General features: G+C 43.3%; 2 protein-coding genes across 3 annotated transcripts in view; one reads left to right on the plus strand and one right to left on the minus strand.

Annotated features, from left to right (window-relative positions):
* BZW2 (basic leucine zipper and W2 domains 2) overlaps positions 1-25157 on the minus strand; it is a 123876-nt gene extending 98719 nt beyond the window's left edge. Inside the window, exon 1 of the mRNA XM_089660251.1 lies at positions 25002-25157. The gene's annotated coding sequence lies outside the window, so the exon portion shown is untranslated. The remainder of the gene's footprint in view (positions 1-25001) is intronic.
* A 168-nt stretch (positions 25158-25325) lies between these two features.
* The window catches only part of ANKMY2 (ankyrin repeat and MYND domain containing 2), a 51621-nt gene continuing 48986 nt past the window's right edge, over positions 25326-27960 (plus strand). The window contains exon 1 of one of the 2 annotated variants that reach the window (XM_089660249.1): positions 25326-25496. In XM_089660249.1, coding sequence (XP_089516375.1) covers positions 25433-25496 — 64 coding nt within the window. In that variant the 5' untranslated portion in view covers positions 25326-25432. The remainder of the gene's footprint in view (positions 25497-27960) is intronic. The other variant, XM_089660250.1, reaches the window with a different exon arrangement.

Raw genomic sequence — 27960 nt, forward strand, 5'->3', positions numbered from 1 at the left:
GCTGTCAGCAACACATCCAATATCATCACACTGATTGGAGTCAGGGTTGGCTCACTCCTGGCTCCAATTAGCTCTGGGAGAAGTCATTAAGCTAGGTCCTCACATACTTTTTCCTCCCTGCACTGTGAATGTTTACATGTTATGTGCAATTAAACCATGGCAACATCTAATGTTTGTGTAGTATTATATTCAGCAGACTGTGTTCTTCTATTGTTGTGACTTAGATGACGTTCAGAGCACATTTTATGCCCAATTCATGCAAAACTCCACGTAATCCCAAGGGGTTCACATACTTTTTCTTGCAACTGTATACACTTTTTCTCCAGCAGTCTTCTCGGTGGTACTTCAGTCCATCATGCACAGTATGGTGCTCATGTAGCAACAGCATCATCATTCTCTGCAGAGTTGGTGGCAAATGCCTAGGGGGTGTGCCAATGGCAGTCTGGGTTCACAGGAAGTGGGTTGAATGATGCTGGATGTCAATTAGCCCATAAGGTAAGCAGTGAGAAGCAAAGGAAGACAAAAAGGGTGGTGAGATATCTATCTATCTATATATATATATATATATATAAATTCTTTTTTTAATTAAAAGTATAATAAAAAAATATAAAGTGCTGATCTGCTTTAAAACCTAAGGATGGCCAAGAATGGAATCTGAAGGTGTGAAGGATACAACCTATAAGGGTTTCCTGGTTCCAGTGATGCCTTCCCTTTGAGTCCACTAAGGCCACAATGATAAGAATTTAAAGGCTTAGTTCACCTTCCTGACCATGTTTCCGGTTCATATTGAGGGTACAAAATGAAACCTGGTCACATTTGCCAACCCCCCTCCCCTTCTCTCTGGAGCATCCTGTTAATTTTTGCAGCAGCAGAGGGACATCTAGATCATGGTGACACGAAGATGGCGATGCCTCCGCACTTACAGCTTTTTGCTTTTCTTGCGCTAGTCCTGTACCCAGTGGCGGAACTACCAGGGGTGCAAAGGTCGCACTTGCGACCGGGCCCAGGTGTTCTGCCACAGTAGGGGGACCCAAGACGGTAGGAAGGGGGCCCACTGCAGAACACGTGAAAGGGACCTGCTGCAGGACCATAATAAAGGGCCATGGGACTGGAGTAAAGGATCCTGGAATCAGTGGGAAGGGGGTTGGGGGTCCCTAAAGTTCTAGTTAGACATCTGCCTGTACTGGTAGGTCCATACCTGGGGCTGGGATATAAACATTGCCAGAGGATAGCCAGTGATGCACTTTTCAGTTGCAAAGCTCTGCAGGCCTCACTGCAAAAAAAAGTAATAAATGTGTATTTATTTTATTAATATGGATCCATTGATTTCATTTTTGCCAAAGTTGAATTATGCCTTTAGGCAGGACGACTCCCAAAATGCCAGCACGAGCCTTTACAGTAAATCAATCACATTCACGGTAAAAAAAAAAACAAAAAAAAAAAACCCTTATTCAAAGATCCTGCACAATGAAAGCAGCCAGATGATTGACAGGATCTTGGCATCGGTAAGGATCCCAGAAGAGGATCCCTGCTGCTCCGCTAATGCTATTTAAAATTGGCGTGCCGTAGATTTACTCTAAAAATATCATTTAAAACAGAGAGAGAATGGAAATTATGTTCGGTCTCAACTGGAAACAATGGAACCCCCGGCTCCGAGCGTGATGACGACTCCCAACAGAGCCGAGATAATTAATCTGAGAGCTCACCAAACGCCTGGCATGTGGAATACAAAGCAGACTCTTCGCAGGAGGAATCGGCATGCAAAATGTTTAAAGCTGAACTTCAGGCAAACCGCGAAATACACAGATGAAGTACACGGGAGAGATGGCTTACCTGCCAGAGGATTACCATTTCTGGCCATCCACTTCGGAGATTTACACAGTACAGCCCCGTCAGGCAGGAGGAGACCTGACCTTCCGCTTCTACAATCAAGTAACCCAACCTATACCCAGCCCCAGCAGTAAGGAGCACAAGGAAGGGCGATTCACATCGCAAACAAAGGATTTCCCAGCAGCACTTACCAGCCAGACTGGGAAACAACCAATTTGGCCCTAACAGTTTGTGTTAAAAACAGAGGGTTTTGTTTGCACACATTTGCAAATACATGCGTAAGCGTTGGCTAGTTTGGATGCAGGGACGCACTGGATGCCTTTGCTGTCATTTCGCTACAGATGGGCGTCACGTGCATCTCTGTATATTTAGGCGTCTTGCACATGGGTGTTCCGTATGTCCATTTTTCATTTGTCCGTTTACGGCTGAAAAAACGGACCCCCGTGTATCTCTATGGACTTACGGATGTACACGGATGAACATCTGTTTACATCCGTTAATGTCCGCATACGTTTTTTTTCCACGGAAGAAAACCTTGAAATTTTCTTCCGCAACAAAAACCGGAACAGATGAAAAACTGATGTCAACGGATGTAAATGGAACTAAATGGATGTAAATGGATCTAAAACGGATGAAAAACAGATGTAAACCATCGGAAAAAAACAAGATGAAAAGCACAGATGACCAGACGGATGTCAACGGATGACCAGACGGATGTCAACGGATGACCAGACGGATGTCAACGGATGACCAGACGGATGTCAACGGATGACCAGACGGATGTCAACGGATGACCAGACGGATGTCAACGGATGACCAGACGGATGTCAGCGGATGACCAGACGGATGTCAGCGGATGACCAGACGGATGTCAGCGGATGACCAGACGGATGTCAGCGGATGACCAGACGGATGTCAGCGGATGACCAGACGGATGTCAGCGGATGACCAGACGGATGTCAACAGATGACAAAACGGATGTAAACTCATCCGTTATTTCTTTGAAAAAAAACTTGACTGAAGAAAAAAACAAAACAAAAAAAAACGGAATGCATGTGTGAAAAGACCCTTAACCTCCCTGGCGGTTTTCCCGAGTGTAGCTCGGGGTAGAATTTCTATACCACAAGCGGTAACCCCGAGCTACACTCGGGCTTACCATGCGGCGCTGCTCTGGGGGTCCCTGCAGCACTTACCTTGTCCTTCGTTCCCACGATGTGTCCCCTGCAGCGTCCCCGGCCATCTCCTCCGGCTGATGCCGGCATCCGGCTTCTGTGTTCCGGTCCCCGTGACGTCATTAAATAGTAAAAAAATGTAAAAAATTTTAAATAGTAAAACATTGCCGTTTCATCCCATTTCACATACATTTTGTCCCGAGTGCTTTGTCCGGCGCCCTGTCTGCATTTTGTCTGTTCTTTCTGCCTGGAAACTTAGAAAAGTCCATGGCGTCCAAAAAGCGTCCCTTTACGTCAAAAGCGGTTTTAGACCGGCTAGAGAACAGCGATAGTAAATCAGAACCACTTGCAGAATTGAGTGATAATGATTTGTGGGGAAATTTTCCTAAAAATTACAGCCTACAATAAAAAACTATTTCCATGCGAAAAAATGGTACCGCTTTCAGCACAAAAAATCAGAAGGAATCATACCGCCAGGGAGGTTAAGGAGGGATGGGCTCCTCCAGGCACACCTGCCCCTAACTACCTGCCCTCCAGAGGATCCCCCCCCCCCCCCCCCGCTTCCTGACCACGCCATTTTCTGCAATACAGCGCTGCGTTACTTTAACTGACAACTGCGTGGTCATGCAACGCAGCACCCAAATTAAATTTACATCCTTTTTTCCCCCCCACAAATAGAGTTTTTTTTTTTGTGGTACTTGATCGCCTGTGCGCTTTTTTATTTTTTCTTCTATAAACAAAAAAAGACCGACAAGTTTGAAAAAAAATATATTTTCGACTTTTTGCTATTAAAAACACATCTAGTAAACAAAATTAAAAAAAAAAAAAAAAAAAATCTAAATTTCGTCATAAATATAGGTCAACATGTATTCTACGGCATGTCTTTGCTTAAAAAAACAAAAAACAAAAAATCCCAATATTCTAAAAAAAACCCAAACAATCCCAATACGTGTAAATTAATTGGTTCATGTGAAAGTTATAGCGTTTACAAAAATTGTGGTATATTTACTGGATTTTTTTTTTTTCTACTAGTAATGGCGGCGATCAGCGACTTATAATGGTACTGCGGCGGACATTCTGACACTGGGGCAGGGGAAACAGACTTGGTGTCACTGACATCCCCAGTGACACCAATACAGTGATCAGTGCTAATAAAAAAGCACTGACACTGTACTAATGGCACTGGGCAGGAAGCGGTTAACATCTGGGGCGATCAAATGGTTAACTGTGTGCTTACACTGTTACTGTACACTGTTACGGTGTGTGCTTTACACTGTAAGCACACTGCTTTGTATGACTGTGCTATGCAGAGCCATACAAAGCAATGTGCAGGAGCTGACAGGGGAGAGATCTGTATTGTTTACATACAGGTCTCTCCCAGTATGTAATACTAGGAAATCGCCAGCCGGGACCTGGTGATTGACAGCTGATGCCGCAAATGGCTGCGCCCCCTACCCAGAACTGCAAAATTATAATATATATATATAACATTTTGCAGTTCCAGATAGGGGGCGCAGCCATTGGAATATATATATATATATATATATATATATATAAAATATAATTTTGCAGTTCTGAGTAGGGGGCGCAGCCATTGGCGGCATCAGCTGTCAATCACCAGGTCCCAGCCGGTGATTCCCCACTGGCACCCGGCGATTACCGAGTATTACCGACGAGGGAGAGACCTGTATGTGATTTTGCGCACCCGTGCCGCCCTGTAGCAGTATTTCTGCAATAGGGCGGCATGGAAGCTGTTAACCTATCCATGGATATATGCGCTCCTACTATGGAGCCTCTGGAAATTTTAGAGTTATGCAGGCCATACACGGGTCAAATTCTGAACTAATTTGTTTTAGAAAAATCTGAATTTTTGTGCGTTTTGTAATCCGATGGCGCCACCATTGATTTGGAAATTCAACCAACCAAGCCTTTCATTTCCCCTCCTGTTGCTACAGAAAAGGATTTCCGTGGCCAAGAATTTTCTTTCTTTCCAGGTCACAGCTCACGCCCATTTTTTTCGATTACCTTTCTTGCACGAATCTGACGCGGAACAGGTAGTGGAAGTTTTTTCACTGTAATGCAGAGAATGCCTTCAGTACCACGTTTAGGCTAGGTTCACACCTGTGCAGGTGGTTGTTTGCAGGACCCGAACCTGTTCCTGCAGCCGCAACTTCCCACGCAGTGATACGCAGGAGATACCGCTGGGTCATGCAACACTGTACCCATATGAATTTTTTAGCATTTTTTTTTTTTTTTTTAGACAGATAAAGCTTTATTTTGGTGGTATTTATTCACCACTGGAATTTTTATTTTTTTTTGCTATGTAAATGAAAAAGTCAAAAAATTTTGAAAAAAGTGTTTTTCTTATAAAATTTTGCAAATAAATAATATTTCATCATAAATCCTGGCCAAAATTTATTTCGTTATCTTAAGTAAAAAAAATAAATAACCCAAAATTAGTTTATAACCAAAAATTATAATTTTTAAACACATTTTCTTTTACATTTTTATATGATTTTTTATTTTTATTACATAATGTCACCCTAGCAGTACAGTGTCCTGTACTGTAGGACTTGTGGGGGGTGATGATTTTTTTTTTTTTTTTTTATACCCATAAAGGCTGTAAAAGCAATCATTTCTCCTTCTCTCTGGCTGCATTCTTGCAGCCATTGAGAACTACTGTGTGAGCTGCGATTGGTCACAGCTTGTCACATGGTACAAGGCTGTTGTGAATAGCCCTGTACCATGTGATCTCTGTGATCATTCACAGATTTCACACGTAGTAAGCAATGATGTCAAAAGTGACATCTTGCTTACTACTCTGCATGTGATCACTGATTGGCCAATCAGTGATCACATGATCGGGACCTCGTACAGAGGTCCCAACCGATTATCAGTGTTCCACTGTGTCCAGAGGACACAGCAGGCACAGGATTGCAGTGCTGCGTGCTTCCAGGTATGGGCACAAGCAGGAGGCCGGGAAAGCCGTTTATAAAAGGCCACCCGCCCCTGCACTGCCACCGTCCGGCCGTTTATATAAAACGGCCGGACGGGAGGTGGTTAATAACGCTGGTAACGTTAGCTGTGCAAAGTCATGTTACAAAAGTGAGGTTTTTCAGCGGTATTTAGCGTTTTTGTATTAGCGTTTAGCGGCGTTTTTCACATTTTCACTTTTTAGAGGTTTTTTTTCACCCAAAAAAAAAAAATTTATTTTTTTTTGTCAAAAAAAGTCCAAAAACGCTGATTTGCCGCAACTTACCACGTTAGAACGTTTTTACTGCTAAAAAACTCCACTAGAACCCCACTAATTCTGTTTTTTTTTTTCCAGCCAAAAAACACCCCCGCCAAAAAAACGTTGATTACAGTCTGTGTGTGTATGGACATATAGGAACCCATGCTGGGGGGGTTTACTGGCTGTAGAGAAAAAAAACAAACGACAAAAACAGCCGCTGTAAAAACGTCCCGTGTGCATGAGGACTAAATTTGTGATTTTTTTTTTTTTTTTTTTACTGGTTGAACTGGATGGACTTTTGTCTTTTTTTCAGCCAGACTAACTATGTAACATGAAAGAGTAAAGTGTGAATTGTGACATTAAACAAAAAGTTCCCGTGCCTTTGAATAGGTACAAACTAGGTGAATGAATACGTGGACATAGGGGAAATCGCTGAATTTGTGATGCAACAAATTTTTTTTTTTTTTAAAAATGGTTGAACTGGATGGACTTTTGTTTTCTTGCATAGTTACATAGTTAGTCTGGCTGAAAAAAGACAAAAGTCCTTCCAGTTCAACCATTCAACAAAATTTGTTTTTTTTTTTGTTTTGTTTTTTTTTAATGGTTGAACTGGAAGGACTTTTGTCTTTTTTTCAGCCAGACTAACTATGTAACTATGAAAAAAGACAAAAGTCCATCCAGTTCAACCATTTTAAAAAAATATATATATATAAATAATTGTTGCATCACAAATTAAGCGATTTCCCCTATGTCCACGTATTCATTCACCTAGCTCGGGTGTCGGCAACCCGCGGCTCTTTTTCACCTTTGCTGCGGCTCTGGAGCACACTGCCCACCAGGCGACAGGCAATAGGGTTGCCGTAGCTCAGTGGTCGGCAATCCGCGGCTCTTTACACATTTTAATGCGGCTCTTCTGTGTGCCGGGCGCCCGCTCCCCTCCCTCCTCTCGGGCGGCCGCCCCAAAAGTCAGGACTCTGCAGCTAGCCCAGCAATGGGCAAACTATGGCCCGGCGGACCTTTTAATCCGGCCCGCGGAGCGTGGCAAACATTGGCTGTCAGGATGTAGGCGGGGCAGCCAGGATGTAGGCGGGGCAGCATGACGAACTCCTCTCCTCTCACAGTCCGCCCTGAAGTCGGAACGGCGCGGGAACACGGCGAGAGGAACGCGCGGAGCAAAGGTAAGTGAATTGACACAATATGGGGAATGAATTACTATGTGGGGGATGAATTACTATGGGGGATGAATTACTATGTGGGGGATGAATTACTATAGGGGGGTGAATTACTATAGGGGGGATGAATTACTATAGGGGGGATGAATTACTATGTGGGGGATGAATTACTATAGGGGGGTGAATTACTATAGGGGGGATGAATTACTATAGGGGGGATGAATTACTATAGGGGGGTGAATTACTATGTGGGGGATGAATTACTATGTGGGGGATGAATTACTATAGGGGGGATGAATTACTATAGGGGGGATGAATTACTATAGGGGGGATGAATTACTATAGGGGGGATGAATTACTATAGGGGGGTGAATTACTATGTGGGGGATGAATTACTATATGGGGGATGAATTACTATAGGGGGGATGAATTACTATAGGGGGGATGAATTACTATAGGGGGGATGAATTACTATATGGGGGATGAATTACTATAGGGGGGATGAATTACTATAGGGGGGATGAATTACTATGGGGGATGAATTACTATATGGGGGATGTATTTTCAGTTTTAAAAATGTGGCTCTCAAAATAAATTTCAATCGTGGTTTTGGCGAGATTTGGCTCAGTTGAAAAAAAAGGTTGCCCACCACTGACCTAAGGCTATGATTGTGATTATGACGATACACTGTGGCCCTGATTAACCCTTTGCTTACTGGGCCCATAAACCCCCTTCATGACCAGAGCGCTTTTTGCAATATATGCAGTGTCGGATTTGTTTTAAATGTTGCAATGGTTTTGCGGCTCCCAGTCTTTTTTTCCCTTCGGAAACGGGTCCAAGTGGCTCTTTATGTCTTAAAGGTTGCAGACCCCTGACCTAGCTTGTCCCGATTCAAAAGCACAGGCAACTTTTTGTTTAAGGTCACAATTCATACTTCACTCTTTCATAGTTACATTGTTAGTCTGGCTGAAAGAGTGAAGTATAAATTGTAACCATAAACAAAATGTTTCCCGTGCCTTTGAATAGGGACAAGCTAGGGGAATGAATACATGGACATAGGGGAACTTGATCAGCCACAACATGTGAGCCCATCATTACAAGGCAAGGCAAAAAAACAAAACAAAAGGAATTGAAACTTCACAATGCCTATAATGTAAAATCTGCATTTTTTTCCACCACATTCTTAAGCTGAATTGACCGTATACACGCAGTATATTTATGTTCCTTTTGGGATATTCCGACTGAGCCCTGAAACCCCCTCTGAGTGGAATGTTCCTAGAACCTCCCGGGGGATACATATAATGTAGGATGCATGAGAGACATATGACAGGAGAAGAATAAGTACCCCGATATTGATGACCTCTGCTTTCCGCACACTAATTGCCTGGTCGTTATATTATTCCTCGGAATTAAAGTGCCTGTAATGGCTCCGGGTTTTTTACCTCCATGCATTCCGAACACACAGCCCACAGCAGGGCCCAGCGCTCCCATGACAATCCAATACACAATGCAATCAGCCACCTAATGCGGGGGTTGGGGTCCTCTGCCTAAAGCCGTATTAAACCTAAAACCAAAAATGTCATATATTGCAGCTTACCAATCATTACATGTGGTGGCTGCATTCGTTTTCCTTTTTTTAGGCTTTTTCACCTGGTGATCTGGCCAGTAACACACCTCCTGTATTAGAGCGCAGCAAATCTGGATGAAGGAGCACCTTTTGGACAGAAGCATTGTCAGTCTGGGGGGGGGGGGGGGGGGAAGAGGAGAGTTTTAGATGGACTTAGCAGATTTAAATTTACTAACAAATTAACCACTTGCCTACCAGGCACTTCTACTGCCTTCCTGCCCAGGTCGATTTTCAGCGCTGTCGCACTTTGAGTGATAATTGTGCGGTCATGCAACACTGCACCCATATGACATTTTTACCGATTTTTCCACACAAATAGAGCTTTCTTTTGGCGGTATTTACTCACCAATGGGTGTTTTATGTTTTTGCACTATAAACAAAACAAACAAACAAACAAAAAGGTTTCTTTGTTTCTATTATAACATTTTTCAAACAGGTAATTTTCTTCTTCACTGATGTGCGTTGATGAGGCTGCACTGATAGGCAGCACAGATGGGCACTGACAGGCGTCACAGATAGACAGCACTGATAGGCAACAATGATGAGCACTGATGGGCAGCACTGCCGGGCACTGATGGGTGGCACTGAGTGGCACTGCCTGGCAGCACTGCTGGGCACTGATGAGTGGCACTGCCTGGCAGCACTGCTGGGCACTGATGAGTGGCACTGCCTGGCAGCACTGCTGGGCACTGATGAGTGGCACTGCCTGGCAGCACTGCTGGGCACTGATGAGTGGCACTGCCTGGCAGCACTGCTGGGCACTGATGAGTGGCACTGCCTGGCAGCACTGCTGGGCACTGATGAGTGGCACTGCCTGGCAGCACTGCTGGGCACTGATGAGTGGCACTGCCTGGCAGCACTGCTGGGCACTGATGAGTGGCACTGCCTGGCAGCACTGCTGGGCACTGATGAGTGGCACTGCCTGGCAGCACTGCTGGGCACTGATGAGTGGCACTGCTGGGCACTGATGAGTGGCACTGCCTGGCAGCACTGCTGGGCACTGATGAGTGGCACTGCCTGGCAGCACTGCTGGGCACTGATGAGTGGCACTGCCTGGCAGCACTGCTGGGCACTGATGAGTGGCACTGCTGGGCACTGATGAGTGGCACTGCCTGGCAGCACTGCTAGGCACTGATGAGTGGCACTGCCTGGCAGCACTGCTGGGCACTGAGTGGCACTGCCTGGCAGCACTGCTGGGCACTGAGTGGCACTGCCTGGCAGCACTGCTGGGCACTGAGTGGCACTGCCTGGCAGCACTGCTGGGCACTGATGAGTGGCACTGGTCATATGACGCCCTCCCAGAACTGGCCAGCCGCGAGAAAGCCATTATCCAGTTATAAGCGGTCAGCAAGTGGTTAAAGCCAGACTCCAGCTCATACTTTATCATCAATTACCCAGTGAAGTGACTAGCCTCAGGTGATACACAGAGATCAAAACAAATTCTTCTACCCAAGTTATACCTGTTTATCTACAGTATTCTCTTCATCTGTTTTAAAGTGCCTTCACACCCCCATGCTTGTGCAAAGTCGAACACACTCGTCAATCTCATGCAAACAACGATCATCCCACACATGTGAGGTATCACCGCAAACGTCAGATCAACGGCAGTAATTTTACCACCAGACCTCCTGTGTAAATCTAAAAACTGGCAATCTGTAAAAAGCTGTAAAAGCATCGCCGATGGATAACAACATCGGGGTACTATATTGTGCATTAAAGTGTGTTTTTTTTATTGCATTTGAAAAACCTCTGTGCAAATACCAGGTGACACAAAAAAATTACAACACCCACCAATTTATTCTCTAGGGTCCCTGCTTAAAAAGAAAAAAACAATTATATATATATATTTAGATTTATTATTATTTTACTTTTAATTATTACTACTATTTTTATTATTGTTGTTGTTTGGAGTTTCCAAGTAATTTTCTAGCAAAATAAACTGATTTTTTACACCAAAAAGTGTCAGGAAAGTCCGGGTCTTCGGTCCAGAGTATACAAGAAGTTATCAGCTCACAAGATTTGCTGGGATGAACAGCTATTTTTTTTTCCACTTGTTGAACAGATATAATAAAACACTTTGAATGTAATATTTAACAGACCAAAAGGGAGCATAGAAGGGAAATGTATTGGTCGAATTTAGAGACACTTTAAGGAAATAATAAAAAGCTGCTTCCAAAATTTAGACAGCATCTGCGGCAATGCGGCTGGCCTGGGCTGCCTCGGGGGAAAGAATTGTGATTGGTCAATTAAAGCTGCCCTGGAACTTTCCGCATGGCAAGCCCAGCTGGGGAGCATCAGCCGGGGTCGAGTAGACGCCAACGTACATACAAACTTTCCCATAAATAGCCGGATCGGCTGAATATTTTCCAAGAAATGTAGACGATTCCGGTGAGGAGGAACATTTCTATCACCACTTGCTATTCTGAGCAGGAGATCGGCCACCTATGAGTTACTAAACCCACAGCAGTACAGTCAGTCTGTATATGCAGTAAAGCATGCTTGTTACACTCACTGTGGAACCTAAGGGGTTAATCCTCTGCATTGTGTAAAAAAGGCTGTTTGATCCCGTCTATGATTCTCCCCTTCTTCTACTGCCTCCAATCCATCTGCTGATAGAGCCTTGGGGCCAAGCTGCACATGCTCAGTTTGGTATGTATTGCTAGAGAGTTTTTTAAATTCTTTGGAAGGGTGCATGTGATCAGCCCAGGGCCAATCAGCACTGTCCAGACAGAAGGTCAGGTGTTATGCAGCCTCATAGGACAGTCAGAGGAGAATGAAAACTCCTCCTACAAGCTTTAACCAGTGCTCTGCTGGACACTGATAGAAGTCAAAAGACTGCTATATACTGCTGATGAGAAAAGGTATTTAGTAGTTTATATTTACTAAAAATAATTGCATTTCCACGTTCTGTGTACTGGGGGAGAGCGGATATAGTGAATGCGGGGTCCGGGGAGAGCGGATATAGTGAATGAGGGGTCCGGGGAGAACAGATATAGTGAAGGCAGGGTCCGGGGAGAACAGATATAGTGAAGGCAGGGTCCGGGGAGAGCAGATATAGTGAATGCGGGGTCCGGGGAGAGCAGATATAGTGAATGCGGGGTCCGGGGAGAGCGGATATAGTGAATGCGGGGTCCGGGGAGAGAGGATATAGTGAATGCGGGGTGCGGGGAGAGCGGATATAGTGAATGCAGGGTCTGGGGAGAGCGGATATAGTGAATGCAGGGTCTGGGGAGAGCAGATATAGTGAATGCAGGGTCCGGGGAGAGCAGATATAGTGAATGCAGGGTCCGGGGAGAGCAGATATAGTGAATGCAGGGTCCGGGGAGAGCAGATATAGTGAATGCAGGGTCCGAGGAGACCAGATATAGTGAATGCAGGGTCCGGGGAGAGCGGATATAGTGAATGCAGGGTCCGGGGAGACCAGATATAGTGAAGGCAGGGTCCGGGGAGAACAGATATAGTGAAGGCAGGGTCCGGGGAGAGCGGATATAGTGAAGGCAGGGTCCGGGGAGAGCGGATATAGTGAAGGCAGGGTCCGGGGAGAGCGGATATAGTGAAGGCAGGGTCCGGGGAGAGCGGATATAGTGAAGGCAGGGTCCGGGGAGACCAGATATAGTGAATGCGGGGTCCGGGGAGAGAGGATATAGTGAATGCGGGGTGCGGGGAGAGAGGATATAGTGAATGCAGGGTCTGGGGAGAGCGGATATAGTGAATGCAGGGTCTGGGGAGAGCGGATATAGTGAATGCAGGGTCTGGGGAGAGCAGATATAGTGAATGCAGGGTCCGGGGAGAGCGGATATAGTGAATGCAGGGTCCGGGGAGAGCAGATATAGTGAATGCAGGGTCCGGGGAGAGCAGATATAGTGAATGCAGGGTCCGGGGAGAGCGGATATAGTGAATGCAGGGTCCGGGGAGAGCGGATATAGTGAATGCGGGGTCCGGGGAGAGCGGATATAGTGAATGCGGGGTGCGGGGAGAGAGGATATAGTGAATGCGGGGTGCGGGGAGAGAGGATATAGTGAATGCGGGGTGCGGGGAGAGCAGATATAGTGAATGCAGGGTCTGGGGAGAGCAGATATAGTGAATGCAGGGTCCGGGGAGAGCGGATATAGTGAATGCAGGGTCCGGGGAGAGCGGATATAGTGAATGCAGGGTCCGGGGAGAGCGGATATAGTGAATGCAGGGTCCGGGGAGAGCGGATATAGTGAATGCAGGGTCCGGGGAGAGCGGATATAGTGAATGCAGGGTCCGGGGAGAGCAGATATAGTGAATGCAGGGTCCGGGGAGAGCGGATATAGTGAATGCAGGGTCCGGGGAGAGCAGATATAGTGAATGCGGGGTCCGAGGAGACCAGACATAGTGAAAGCTTCTAACCAAGGACAGGTTCACACTAGAAACCGGTGCAGGAAAAGTGGATTCCATGAGCATTTCCTGCACTGATCTCAGGACACACTGCCTTTGCGATTTGCTGCGGGTGCCAATATATTCTTAATGATATCCCAAATACAGATCGCACACATTTGCAGCCACTAAATTACATGGGGTTGCAGTGTCATGTGAGTTGGTGCACTATGGTTTAAAAAAGTATTGCACGCACTTTTTGTGCGGTCTGGTGTGATTTGTGCATTCCCATGCTCTGCGATTTTGCATCTCATTCATTTGTGTGGGCTGCAAAAAAACAAAGAAAAAAAACAAAAAAAGAAAACCAAACAATCGCACATCACGGCAATGCACAGGAATCGCAAAGAAACACAGACCACGTTTCTGTGCGATTCATGTGTCAAATGGCTCCATAACGTAATTAACCCCTTGTTGCCGACTACCACAGGCCCTTTAAGTGGTTCTGAAAGATGGGACGTGGAGATCCTGACCATGTGACCACCGTGATTGGCTGTTGCAGCAATCACATGATCGGAAGGCCCCAGCACCCACAAATGGTGACAGCTTAGCAGAGAACTTTGAAGCCGGCTGATGCATACATGTGAACAGCTGGTGTAGATGCCGGTCTGCTGTGCGGACCCAGATGTGTATTGTGCTGACAGGGAGAGGTTACACTGCTTGTAGTTTTGGATTTGAGAATTCTTCTGGACTGAAAATAAGAGAAATTCCTAAATTTTGAGGTCATATAAGATAAGGCAGACCCCCCACATATAAAAGTCCAGAATTATAAATTGTATTTAACAGTCGCCAAGGAAAAGCCAACACATTTCACGGGTCATGAGAGCCCCCCTTCATCAGACATACTGCAAGAAATTATTAGGATGTAATCTGTACATTGTAACAAAAACATATTAGTATATATCACCTACATACATACATACATACATACATACACACACAGTGAAGGAAATGCGTATTTGATCCCCTGATGATTTTGAATGTTTGCCCACTCACAAAGAAATGATCGGTCTACAAATGTTTGGTGTATTGTAACACAGAGACAGAATAGCAATAAAAAATTCAAAAGAATTGCATGTCTAACAAATGATGACTGATTTGCATGTTCATGAGGGAAAGAAGTATTTGATCCCCTATCATTCAGCAGGATTTCTGGCTACCAGGTGTCTTTCATACAGGTAACAAGCTGAGATTAGAAGCAGTCTCTTAAAGGGAGTGCTGCTAATCTCATTGTGTTACCTGTATAAAAGACACCTGTCCACAGGAGCAATCAAACAATCAGATTCCAAACTCTCCACCATGGCAAAGACCAAAGAGCTGTCCAAGGATGTCAGGGACATGATTGTAGACCTACACAAAGCTGGACTGGGCTACCAAACTATGGCCAAGCAGCTTGGTGAGAAGGTGACAACAGGTGGTGCAATCATTCACAAATGGAAGAAACACAAAACAAGTGTCAGTCTCCCTAGGTCTGGTGCACCATGCAAGATCTCACCTCGTGGAGTGTCAATGATCATGAGAACAGTGAGGAATCATCCCAGAACTACACGTGAGGATCTTGTCAATGATCTCCAGGCAGCTGGGACCACAGTCACCAAGAAAACAATTGGTAACACACTACGCCGACAAGGACTGAAATCCTGCAGTGCCCGCAAGGTCCCTCTGCTCAAGAAAGCACATGTCCAGGCCGTCTGAGGTTTGCCACTGAACATCTTAACCTCTTCCATACCGGGCACTTTTACCCCCTTCCTGCCCAGGCCAGTTTTCAGGTTTCAGCGCTCTCACATTTTGAATGACAATTGCGCGGTCATACAACATTGTACCCAAACTAAAATTTTATCATTTTCTTCACACAACTAGAGCTTTCTTTTGGTGGTATTTAATCACCGCCGGGGTTTTTATTTTTTGTTAAATTAAAAAAAATATATTTTTTTTAAATAAAAACACGCTTCTTTGTTTCTGTTATAAAAGTTTGCAAATAAATAATTGTTCTTCATAAATTTAGGCCGAGATGTATTCTGCTACATGTCTTTGGTGAAAATAACCCAAATTAGGATGTATTATTTAGTTTGTAGGAAAGTTATAGAGTTCACAAACTATGGTATAGATCTGAATATTGATCAATCCTGAAGTACTGACGGCCAATCTAATTTCTTGAGGTCCAAGAATGTCAGAACGGTACAGATATCCCCCAAATGTCAGAACGGTACAGATATCCCCCAAATGTCAGAACGGTACAGATATCCCCCAAATGTCAGAACGGTACAGATATCCCCCAAATGTCAGGACGGTACAGATATCCCCCAAATGTCAGGACGGTACAGATATCCCCCAAATGTCAGGACGGTACAGATATCCCCCAAATGTCAGGACGGTACAGATATCCCCCAAATGTCAGGACGGTACAGATATCCCCCAAATGTCAGGACGGTACAGATATCCCCCAAATGTCAGGACGGTACAGATATCCCCCAAATGTCAGGACGGTACAGATATCCCCCAAATGTCAGGACAGTACAGATATCCCCCAAATGTCAGGACAGTACAGATATCCCCCAAATGTCAGAACAGTACAGTTATCCCCCAAATGTCCGACGTACTTCATAAGAGGCATGGCGAGTTTTTTGAAGTTGTACAGTCATGGCCGAAATTGTTGGCACCCTTGATATTTTTCCTGAAAATCAAGTATTTCACACAAAAAAGGTATTGCATTAACACATGTTTTGCTATACACATGTTTATTCCCTTTGTATGTATTGGAACAAATATAAAACAGAGGCAGAAAAGCAAATATGACATAATGTCACACAAAACCCCAAAAATGGGCTGGACAAAAGTATTGGCACCCTTAACTTAATATTTGGTTGCACACCCTTTGGAAAACATAACTGAAATCAGTCGCTTCCTATAACCATCAATAAGCTTCTGACACCTCTCACCCGGAATTTTGGACCACTCTTCCTTTGCAAACAGCTCCAGGTCTCTCTTATTGGAAGGACACCTTTTCCCAACAGCAATTTTAAGATCTCTCCACAGGTGTTCAATGGGATTTAGATCTGGGCTCATTGCTGGCCACTTCAGAACTCTCCAGCGCTTCTTTGCCATCCATTTCTGAGTGCTTTTTGACGTATGTTTGGGGTCATTGTCCTGCTGGAAGACCCAGGATCTTGGACGCAAACCCAGCTTTCTGACACTGGGCCCTACAGTGCGACCCAAAATCCTTTGGTAATCCTCAGATTTCATGATGCCTTGCACACAGTCAAGGCACCCAGTGCCAGAGGCAGCAAAACAACCCCAAAACATCATTGAACCTCCACCATATTTTACCGTAGGTACTGTGTTTTGTTCTTTGTAGGCCTCATTCCGTTTTCGGTAAACAGTAGAATGATGTGCTTTACCGAAAAGCTCTATCTTGGTCTCATCTGTCCACAAGACGTTTTCCCAGAAGGCTTTTGGCTTACTCAAGTACATTTTGGCAAACTGTAGTCTTGCTTTTTTATGTCTCTGTGTCAGCAGTGGGGTCCTCCTGGGTCTCCTGCCATAGCGTTTCATTTCATTTAAATGTCGACGGATAGTTCGCGCTGACACTGATGCTCCCTGAGCCTGCAGGACAGCTTGAATGTCTTTGGAACATGTTTGGGGCTGCTTATCCACCATCCGGACTATTCTGCGTTGCAATCTTTCATCAATTTTCCTCATCCGTCCACGACCAGGGAGATTAGCTACAGTGCCATGGGTTGCAAACTTCTTGATAATGTTGCGCACTGTGGACAAAGGCAAATCTAGTTCTCTGGAGATGGACTTGTAACCTTGAGATTGTTGATATTTTGCCACAATTTTGGTTCTCAGGTCCTCAGACAGTTCTCGTCTCCTCTTTCTGTTGTCCATGCTTAGTGTGGCACAGACAGACACACAATGCAAAGGTTAAGTGAACGTCTCTCCTTTTTATCTGCTTTCAGGTGTGATTTCTATATTGCCCACACCTGTTACTTGCCCCAGGTGAGTTTACAGGAGCATCACATGCTTGTAACATTCTTATTTATCCGCAGTTGTGAAAGGGTGCCAATACTTTTGTCCAGCCCATTTTTGAAGGTTTGTGTGACATTATGTCGAATTTGCTTTCTTTCCTCCCTTTTTTTGTTTTGTCCCAATACACACAAAGGGAATAAACTTGTGTATAGCAAAACATGTGTTAATGCAATACGTTTCGTGAGAAATACATGATTTCCTGGAGAAATATCAAGGGTGCCAACAATTTCGGCCATGACTGTATTTTTTGTCATAATTTTTCGGAAAATTAGAAAATTTAAAAAAAAATATTTCCACTAATTCTTTTTTTTTTTTACATACTGTCACCAGTGCAGTACAGCGTCATCATATAACTGGCATGGCAGTGATCAGGGACACTGACTGGTGACAGTATGAAAAAACTTTTTGATTTTTTTATTATTTTTAATTTATTATATTTTTTTTAGGATTTTTTTTCCATATTTCACTATGACCAAAGTAGTACAATGTTACCATAGTAGCATTGTACTACTTTGGGGAAGTGATCAGTATTTTTTTTTTTTTTTTTTTTTTTTTTTTTACACAATTTGCTTATAGCAAAGAATTACTTTGCTATAAGCAAGCATTTACCTGAATGACATCGATTTATTCAGGGTTTTTTTTTTTTTTGTGCTTAGCTGTGATTTGGCCACGGCTAATCACATGACACAGCTGGGCTGTGATTGGCCCAGCTTGTGCATGTGACCTGCTGTGACCATTCACAGCTAGGCACTAGTATACAATGGATGGCATGAATGAAGGCATCCATTGTATACAACTGTCATGTGACCTGCTGTGATTGGTCACAGCAGGTCACATGGTAACGGCAATAGGGCCGATACTCAGATCTGTCATCGGCCGTGTCCAAGGCATGCCCGAAAGGATGCCATATGGCGTCCACCCGGAAAGGTAGGGGTTTTTGCCGGCCGCCATTTGGCCAAAGGCCGGGCGGGAAGAGGTTAATGAGGACTGGTTGAAAGTGTTGTGGTCAGATGAGACCAAAATCAAGCTCTTTGGCATCAACTCAACTCGCAGTGTTTGAAAGAGGAGAAATGCTGCCTATGACACCAAGAACACCATCCCAACTGTCAAACATGGTGGTGGAAACATTCTGCTTTGGGGGTGTTTTTCTGCTAAGGGGACAGGACAACTGCACCGCATCAAAGAGACGATGGACGGGGCAATGTACCATCAAATCTTGGGTGAGAACCTTCTTCCCTCAGCCAGGGCATTGAAAATGGGTCGTGGATGGGTGTTCCGGCATGACAATGACCCAAAACACATGGCCAAGGCAACAAAGGAGAGGCTCAAGAAGAAGCACATTAAGTTCCTGGAGTGGCCTAACCAGTCTCCAGACCTTAATCCCATTGAAAATCTGTGGAGGGAGCTGAAAGTTCGAGTTGCCAAACGTCAGCCACCAAACCTTAATGACTTGGAGAGGATCTGCCAAGAGGAGTGGGCCAAAATCCCTCCTGAGATGTGTGCAAAGCTGGGGGCCAACTACAGGAAATGTCTGACCTCTGTGATTGCCAACAAGGGAATTGCCACCGAGTACTAAGTCATGTTTTGTGAAGGGGATCAAATACTTATTTCCCTCATGAACATGCAGATCAGTCATCATTTGTTAGACATGCATTTCTGCTGAAGTTGTTGTTGCTATTCTGTCTCTCAGTGTTACAATACACCGAACATTCGATTTTTAGACCGATCATTTCTTTGTGAGGGGCGAACATTCAAAATCAGCCGGGGATCAAATATGCATTTCCTTCACTAATATATATATATATATATATATATATCTCTATCTCTATATCTCTCTCTCTATCGTACATACACACACAGATCGATCTCTATACATAATATCTAAAAAAAAAAAAAAATCTGAAAAAAAAAACCCACAAACGTCAGTACACCAGATATATTTATGTTTCGATTTTTTTTTTTTTTTTTTTTAATTATTCCATGTAGCCTTTACATTTTAATTTTTTTTGGAATTTTCCATTTTATTTTTATTATTAACTTTATTGCTATCACAAGGGAACTATCAAGCTCCCTATGTTGTAGCGTGGGCAAGTCACAGATCTGGGGTCCAGATATCAGGGGTCTACTGGACTCCTAAAGGCAGATTTACGAATACCGGCCATAGACGGGTCGAAAATTGGCCGATTTTTTCGGCCAAAAAAAAAAATAGGCCGATTTTTGCACTGTTAGTGGGTTAATTGGTCGGCCGTTTTTCACAGTTTGTTTATTGGTCATGTTGGAAAATTTGTGGCCGATGAGGGGGAGGGAAGGAGGAGGAAGAAAAGAAAAGAAGGGGAAGGAGGAGGAAGAAAAGAAAAGAAGGGGAAGGAGGAGGAAGAAAAGAAAAGAAGGGGAAGGAGGAGGAAGAAAAGAAAAGAAGGGGAAGGAGGAGGAAGAAAAGAAAAGAAGGGGAAGGAGGAGGAAGAAAAGAAAAGAAGGGGAAGGAGGAGGAAGAAAAGAAAAGAAGGGGAAGGAGGAGGAAGAAAAGAAAAGAAGGGGAAGGAGGAGGAAGAAAAGAAAAGAAGGGGAAGGAGGAGGAAGAAAAGAAAAGAAGGGGAAGGAGGAGGAAGAAAAGAAAAGAAGGGGAAGGAGGAGGAAGAAAAGAAAAGAAGGGGAAGGAGGAGGAAGAAAAGAAAAGAAGGGGAAGGAGGAGGAAGAAAAGAAAGAAGGGGAAGAGGAGGAAGAAAGAAAGAAGGGGAAGGAGGAGGAAGAAAGAAAGAAGGGGAAGAGGAGGAAGAAAGAAAGAAGGGGAAGAGGAGGAAGAAAGAAGAAGAAGAATGCAACAAATGTATCCATTTGTATCCAAATAAAAACAATGTATTTGTATTGCTGTCACATTGTATGGTGTGCTCCCCTGTCTCTGTCAAACTGGTTTCTTGTCCCATTCTTTTGTGAGCATTGGTGGTAGCATCGGCAACGGCACCAACCGATTTTTCGTTTATCGTCCAACAACTCGGCCGATAAACGGCCCATCTATGGCCTGCATAAGAAACTGGTGTAGCTGTGCATGGTAGCCAAGATATATAAGTATGTGGCTTCTGAGTTCACCAATGGGGACCCTCCTCCAAAAGTCACTTTCCTGTGGATCATTCGTCTAGTAGGCAATAGGCCGCCAGAGCCTCTGGCCCTCCCCATTACACCAACAGCAGTTTTCACAACATACAGTCATCTGCCTTTCGGCCACCCATCATGACCAGCAGTCAGAGAGTGAACCTGTTGGATCACAATGGCACTAAAGACAAATATTGTGGTAGGTGATGTTGCCGAGACAGGATAGGGTGTTGTGGGGGATTAAAGTTCGGGAAGGGGGTGGGCTATGACACCCTGTATTCTGTCACTGGTTGATAAGACTCAACTGGACGACGTAATATATGGTCCCTGCACCATCATATGCAATCTTTTATAATGTAAAGCGCTGCGCAAACTGTTGGCGCTATATAAATCCTGTATAATAATAATATACATCCTACATACGGCACTCCCCATTTCTTCCATGGTGGGGCCTGGTAATGTACAATACTACCAGATTAATAAATAGAGTAACACGCCGCTCACACCAACCAGAAATTCCAACCGTAGCGAATTCAAAACACAAATGAGCAAAAGAGAACAGACTGCATACGTTAACATGCAAATATGGCCGCCTGCGGGCTAAACAAATACTTACACAACACGAATGGAAATTTACAAAACACTCATTTACATTTACCTGGAGAACAGAAAACTAAAAAGAGTTGCATTGTAAAGCAAGCACCATAAATTCCCTGCTCTTAGCCCTCCAAAAATGTTAATGTAGACCAGCTTAAAATATTACAAAAAAAAAAAGTGTGCGTCATCCCTTGCAGTACGTTTTCCGTAAAAAAGCAGCCCCAGCTTGTGTAGAAAAGCCCGTCCCCTGCCAGCATGCTGAAAGGAAGGATCTTTGCTTTCTGTGGAAGCAAAGGTCTCCCTGCAGAAGTCCAACTTGCCCCCATTTAAAATTATAGTGTCCAATCAGCACACAGCTTTGCTGATGTCAGAGCTGTAGGTTTGAGTTTTTAGCTAGCTGAAATTTGGGATACAAAAAAAAAAAAAAATAAAACCACAACAAAGACACACACAAAAAAAAAAACCCACACAAAAACAGGACAACACACACACAAAAACAACACCACACACAAAACAACACACACAAAAGGAAAAACCAACACACACACACACACACAACAACACACAACAACAACACACAAAAAAAATAACAACACACACCAATATTTGAATACCAAATTCTCCAGAAAGATGATATTTAAACAAAACCTGTGATTTTCCAATGCAGAGCAAAGTTCATGTTAATGACCCCAGCTCATTAGCGTGTCATCACCTTCCCATCCAATAATGAAGGGACATGTGACTCGCTCTCTTCCCACTCACAGCCTTCGTGATTGGTGATTGGCCCGGCATTGTTACATCGGTGGTGGGGGGACGTCCTCGGGTAAGTTGCAACCAGAGCAATTCAGATAACATGGGAGTTGGGGTGTCCTTCCTTCTGGTGGTTAAATGTTACTGTAAGGAAGGCGAGTATATGACTCTGAGGAGGGGGCACTAAAGTGAACCTGCTGCACTGGTTTGGGGAGGAAAAAAAAAAAATAGAAAATAATAATTATATTTGCTTATAAAAATATTATTATAAAACAGACAAGATTGGTTACAAAAGCAATAAAAAAATGTATTACTACGACTACTAATAATATATATGAAAAAAAAATGTTAGGAAAAAGAATTTGCAAATCAATGGTTTCCATAAAAAAAAGAGCAGAATAATAAAACTTGCAATTACACACTTCAACAGCTATACAAACTAACAAAGGGCTGGTAATGAAACATACAGCTACATCTCTGTGGTACCAGCTAAAGAGATAGTAATATTGTTTATAATAAACATGACAACATCGAAAATAAACTGTGTAAACCATAACAACAACAATTATTATTAGTCAACAATTATATAATATAATGGGATAAAAAGTGATGTGTTAATCTTTTGTTTTTATAATGAAGGTCCATAAATAAATAAAAACTATAATAATAATAAATGTTATCACAGTAATAACTGATTACTGTGTCAAACAAAATATATAATATAAAATCTAAATCAAAAAAGTAAAAAAAAAAACAAAAAACAGTTCTGGGCAAAAACAGTAACGATAACCATAACAATGCTAATAACTTATCGGGTGTCACTGGATTAAAAACTGACAACATGGAGTTAAAAAAAAAATCTATTGTTATTAGCTGGTGGCACAGAATTTAAAAATGTACACTGTTCAAGAGTAAATAAGCAACATTTTGAAGCCAAAAAAAAAAATTGCTCCAAACAAAGAGGATGTTGATGAGATTTATTATCAGAGTAAAGACTAAAAACATGGGGCCATAAAAAATGTTATAAAAAATACTTGTAAAGGTAAGGTAAAAAAGTATTATTGCGGCTGCTAATAATAACTGTAGATATTATCTGATGATATTTACCAGCAGGTAATTAAAAACTAACAACATGGGGGAGATAAATAAATAAAAACATTGGAAAGTTAAGGTAATAAAAAGTATCATCATTATTATTAATAATAATATTTTATTATTAAAAACAATTGATCATAATAATCACTGCTGATTATATTTACCATCAGAGGATTAAAAACTAACAAAAAGGGCTAATAAATATAAAATAAAACATAATTGGAAAGGTATGGTAAAAAAAAGTATTAATAATAGCTGCTGCTAATAATAATAAAAACTGTAAATATTATTATTATCTGATGATATTTACCATCAGGAAAATTAAAAACTAACAACTTGGGAGAGAAAAATAAAATCATTGGAAAGTTAAGGTAATAAAAAGTAATAATAATAATAATAATATTTTATTATTAAAAACAACAGATGATGATAATATTCATTGCTGATTATATTTACCAGATGAATAAAAACTAACAAGGGTCAATAAATATAAATTAATAAAAAATAATTGGAAAGGTAAAAAAGAAGTTATAGCAATAGCTGCTGCTAATAAGAACTGTAAATATCACCGGATGATATTTACCATCATGCAATTAAATACTAACAACATGGGGCAGAAAAATAAAAAATAAATCATTGGAAAGTTAAGATTACAAAATATTAATAATAATAATATTTTTATGATAAACAACAACAGATAATGATAATCACTGCTGATATTTACCAGGATAAAAAAAACGAACAACATGGTGAAAAAATAAAAAATAAAAAAATGGAAAAGATAAAAAAAAAGTAATAATAATAGCTGCTGCTAATAATAATAACTGATGATAAGAATCACTGCTGATGACAATAATAATGATGATGATGATGCCCCTCCTAGATTGTAAGCTGGAAAGAGCAGGGCCCTCGATCCCCTCATGTTTTGCATTGTATTGGTATTGTTCTGTCACATGTTCTGTCCCCCTCTGTAATGTACAGCGCTGAGCGAACTATTGGCGCTTTATAAATACTGTATAATAATAATAATGATGATAATAATCACTGCTGATGATATTTACCAGGATAAAAAACTAACATGGTAAAAAAAAAAAAATAATAATTGGAAAGGTAAGGTAAAAAAAAAGTAATAATAATAGCTGCTGCTGCTAATAATAACTATAAATATCAGCTGATGATAATATTTACCATCAGGCAATAAATAATAACATAAAAAAAGTAATAATATTATCATCAACAACAACAGATGATGATAATCACTGCTGGTGATATTTACCAGGATACAAAACAAACAGCATGGGGCAAAAAAAAAAAATTGTAAAGGTAAGGTAAAAAAATTAATAAATGGAAAATGTAAAATTTACACTGCTGGGTCTTAAAAAATCAAATACAATAAACCCCACAAATCTCTATCTCAAATCATAGAGAGAGAGAGAGAGAGAGATGATGTTGATGTTCTTTTTGCCTGGGGTTGTGTTTGTTTTATTTTTAAATAAAAAAAAAAAAAATTATATATATATATATATATATATATATATATATATATATATATATATATATATATTTTTTTTAAATTTAAAAATAAAAAAAACACAACCCCAGGCAAAAAGAACATCATCAACATCAACTCTGCCTGGAAGTGATTTATTTTGTTGTATGGATTTGTCATATAGATATATATGAAAAAATTTTTACTTTTTTTTTTTTTTTTTTTTTTTTTTTTTTTTTTAAGGCCTAAAAATTTAATTTTTTCCACCAGATATTAAAAATAATAATCTTCTCATTATTGCTGATAATATCATAGAACAGCCTTCTGACAAGGAGGGGTCCTACAGATGCAGTCCATTGCTGGTATTCTAGGTAGCCCGGAGGGAATGCCTGCTGACGGCACCCCACAGGTAATATTCTGATTAGTGATGACAGAATACAATGTATCAGTCTGTCGCGGCGTCCATAGTCGGTGTATCGGTGTAGCCGGCTCGGTGTCCCGTTAGGACTGGCGCTCTTACCTGAGTCTGTTGGGCTGGCTGGGGTCACTCTCGGGCAGACAATAGGACACCTGTAAAGGACAGCCGCCGCTCAGACTGACTCTCTCTGGCAGCAGAAGCAGTGCGCGCAGATCGGCGGACCAGACCAAATGCTCCAGAGAAACAGGGGAGGACGATTCCTCATCTCCGGGCTTCTCTCCCCCTCACTCCCACTTCGAGAGCAATATAATTAGGATAGGACAGGAGCTCACTGATAGGCTGTGAGGAAGACCTCCTCCACGGTATAAGGTGGCGTACAAGGATCGGGCTCCCCCCAGCACATTGGACGGTGCGGAGGGCGGGCTAATCACACACTGAGGGCTGCCAGTACTACAGATGGCGGACTGAGGTGGACGTGCTGTCAGCGTGAGAGCCGTGTATACATTGACAGCTGATCTATAGGAGGGAGAAGCATGGCGCCCAAGAAGGGGGAGCTGACCGAGGAGGAGAAGGAGCTGGTCCAAGTCATATCTAAAGGTGGGTGAGGCAGACCTGGGGGGATGGAGCAGAGTGATGACTCCTGGATGTGTATATACACTATATTGCCAGAAGTATTGGGCCCGCCCTCCCAATCATGTGATTCAGGTGTTCCAATCCCCTCCATGGACACAGGTGTATACAATCAAGCCCCTAGGCATGCAGACTGCTTCTACAAACATTGGTGAAAGAATGGGTCGCTCTCAGGAGCTCAGTGACTCCAAGAGTGGTCCCGTGATAGGTTGTCACCTGTGCAATAAGTCCATCCGTGACATTTCCTGGCTACTAAATATTCCACGCTCAACTGTTAGTGGGATTATAACAAAGTGGAAGCAACTGGGAACAGCAACTCAGCCACCAAGTGGTAGGCCACGTCACATGACAGGGCGGGGTCAGCGCATGCTGAAGCGCACAGTGCGCAGAAGTCGCCAACTGTCTGCAGAGTCAATAGCTAAAGAACTCCAAACTTGGTGTGGCCTTCAGATTGGCACAACAACAGTGTGTAGAGAGCTTCATGGAATGGGTTTCCATGGCCGGGCAGCTGCATCCAAGCCTTCCATCACCAAGTGCAATGCAAAGTGTCAGATGCAGTGGTGTAAAGTACGCCGCCACTGAACTCTAAAGCAGTGGAGACGTGTTCTCTGGAGTGACCAATCATGCTTCATGTCTGCCAATCCGATGGACGTGTCTGGGTTTGGCGGTGGCCAGGAGAACGGTACTTGCCTGACTGCATTGTGCCAAGTGTAAAGTTTTGGTGGAGGGGGGATTATGGCGGGGGGGGGGTTGTTTTTCAGGGGTTGGGCTTGGCCCCCTAGTTCCAGTGAAGGGAACTCTTAAGGTGTCAGCATACCAAGACGTTTTGGACAATTTCATTCTCCGAACTTTGTGGGAAGAGTTTGGGATGACCCCTTCCTGTTCCAACGTGACTGCGCATTAGTGCACAAAGCAAGGTCCATAAAGACCTGGAGGAGCCAGTTTGGGGTGGAGGAACTTGACTGGCCTGCGCAGAGTCTTTGCTCTGATTTCATGAGCAGTGCGGGATTGTCCTCATCCCATCAACAACTTGCTGCTATCACAAGGAGGGCTAACAACCCCCATATGTCAGGGGTCTCCAATCTTTCTAAACAAGGGCCAGTTTCATATCCTTATGTATTTAGTAGGGTTGGATTGTGGCCTGCAGGAAATGCCCCAGAGTCAGTGGGAGTAAATAATGCCCCATCATTATTAGTGGGAGGAATAATGCTCTGTCATTGGTATCCGTGAATGGAATTCGGTCCCATCATTGGTGTCGGTGGGAGGAATGGTGTCCCCTCATTGATGTCGGTGGGAGGAATGGCGTCCCCTCGGTGGGAGGAATGGCGTCCCCTCGTTGGTGTCGGTGGGAGAATTTGTGGCTCATCTTTGATGTCGATGGAAAGAATTGTGCACCATCATTGGCGTTTGGTGGAAGGAATGGCGCCCCATCGTTTGGGGTCGGTGGGAGGAATGGCGCCCCATCGTTTGGGGTCGGTGGGAGGAATGGCGCCCCATCGTTTGGGGTCGGTGGGAGGAATGGCGCCCCATCGTTTGGGGTCGGTGGGAGGAATGGCGCCCCATCGTTTGGGGTCGGTGGGAGGAACAATGCTCCATTGTTGGTGTCATTATGAGGAGCAGTGCCATGTATCAGTGGGAAAAATGGTGCCTCAAGGGCCCAATTAAGGTAAGCCGAGAGCTGTGTCTGTCCCATGAGCCGCAGTTTGGATACCACTGCTCTATGTGATAGCATTGGGTGATGGCAGCTAATCGAGTACAGTAGGAAAGCCTGCTCTGAATCTGGAAGTAATGTAATACACGTGGCTTCCCGTTCATTGCAGGGGAGATTGGGGAACGGATGTTCTCTGATCTGCTTCTGCACAGCAGATTCTGGCATTGTAGGCGACATAGCAGCACACCAGTGTGAACAGGGCCTTGGGGCTGCAAAACTCTCCCACTGCAGTATGTTACCATAACTCACTTTAGTTCATCCAAACCTTAGCAGTACATTAGGAAAGTCACATCACTGAGTTCTGGGTGGTTTTTTTAATTTGGGTTACAATAAAAGCTGAAGATTTTGGTAGAGCGGCCGTGTATTAAGGGCACGGTGTCAGACGGCGGGCAGCGGTTATGAAATCTGCGTTGTGTAGTAATCTGCACTAGGCATAATTAAAGACATAATCTGCAGTGATTACAGCAGCAGCCAGCAGATAACTCGGGATAATTGGGGAGATGGCAGATCTTATCTTCTCACTAATCTTTACTTAACTCCCTGCCAGTCGGGACATAGGCCGTGTCCGTTGTATTGGTGCTTCTTCTGGGGTGAACAAGTGGCAGCAGCGTTCAGGAGCCATTCAGTCCACTCTAGTGGCCAGCAGGCTCAAATCAGAAATTCATTCCTTTTTCTTTTTTTTTCTAGGCCAACCATCCTTTTTCTATCCCCAACAACTGC

This window comes from Staurois parvus, unplaced genomic scaffold (assembly GCF_062004578.1).
Source record: "Staurois parvus isolate SC_StPar_1 unplaced genomic scaffold, SC_StPar_1.0 ptg001220l, whole genome shotgun sequence".
NCBI classification, from domain to species: Eukaryota; Metazoa; Chordata; class Amphibia; order Anura; family Ranidae; genus Staurois; species Staurois parvus.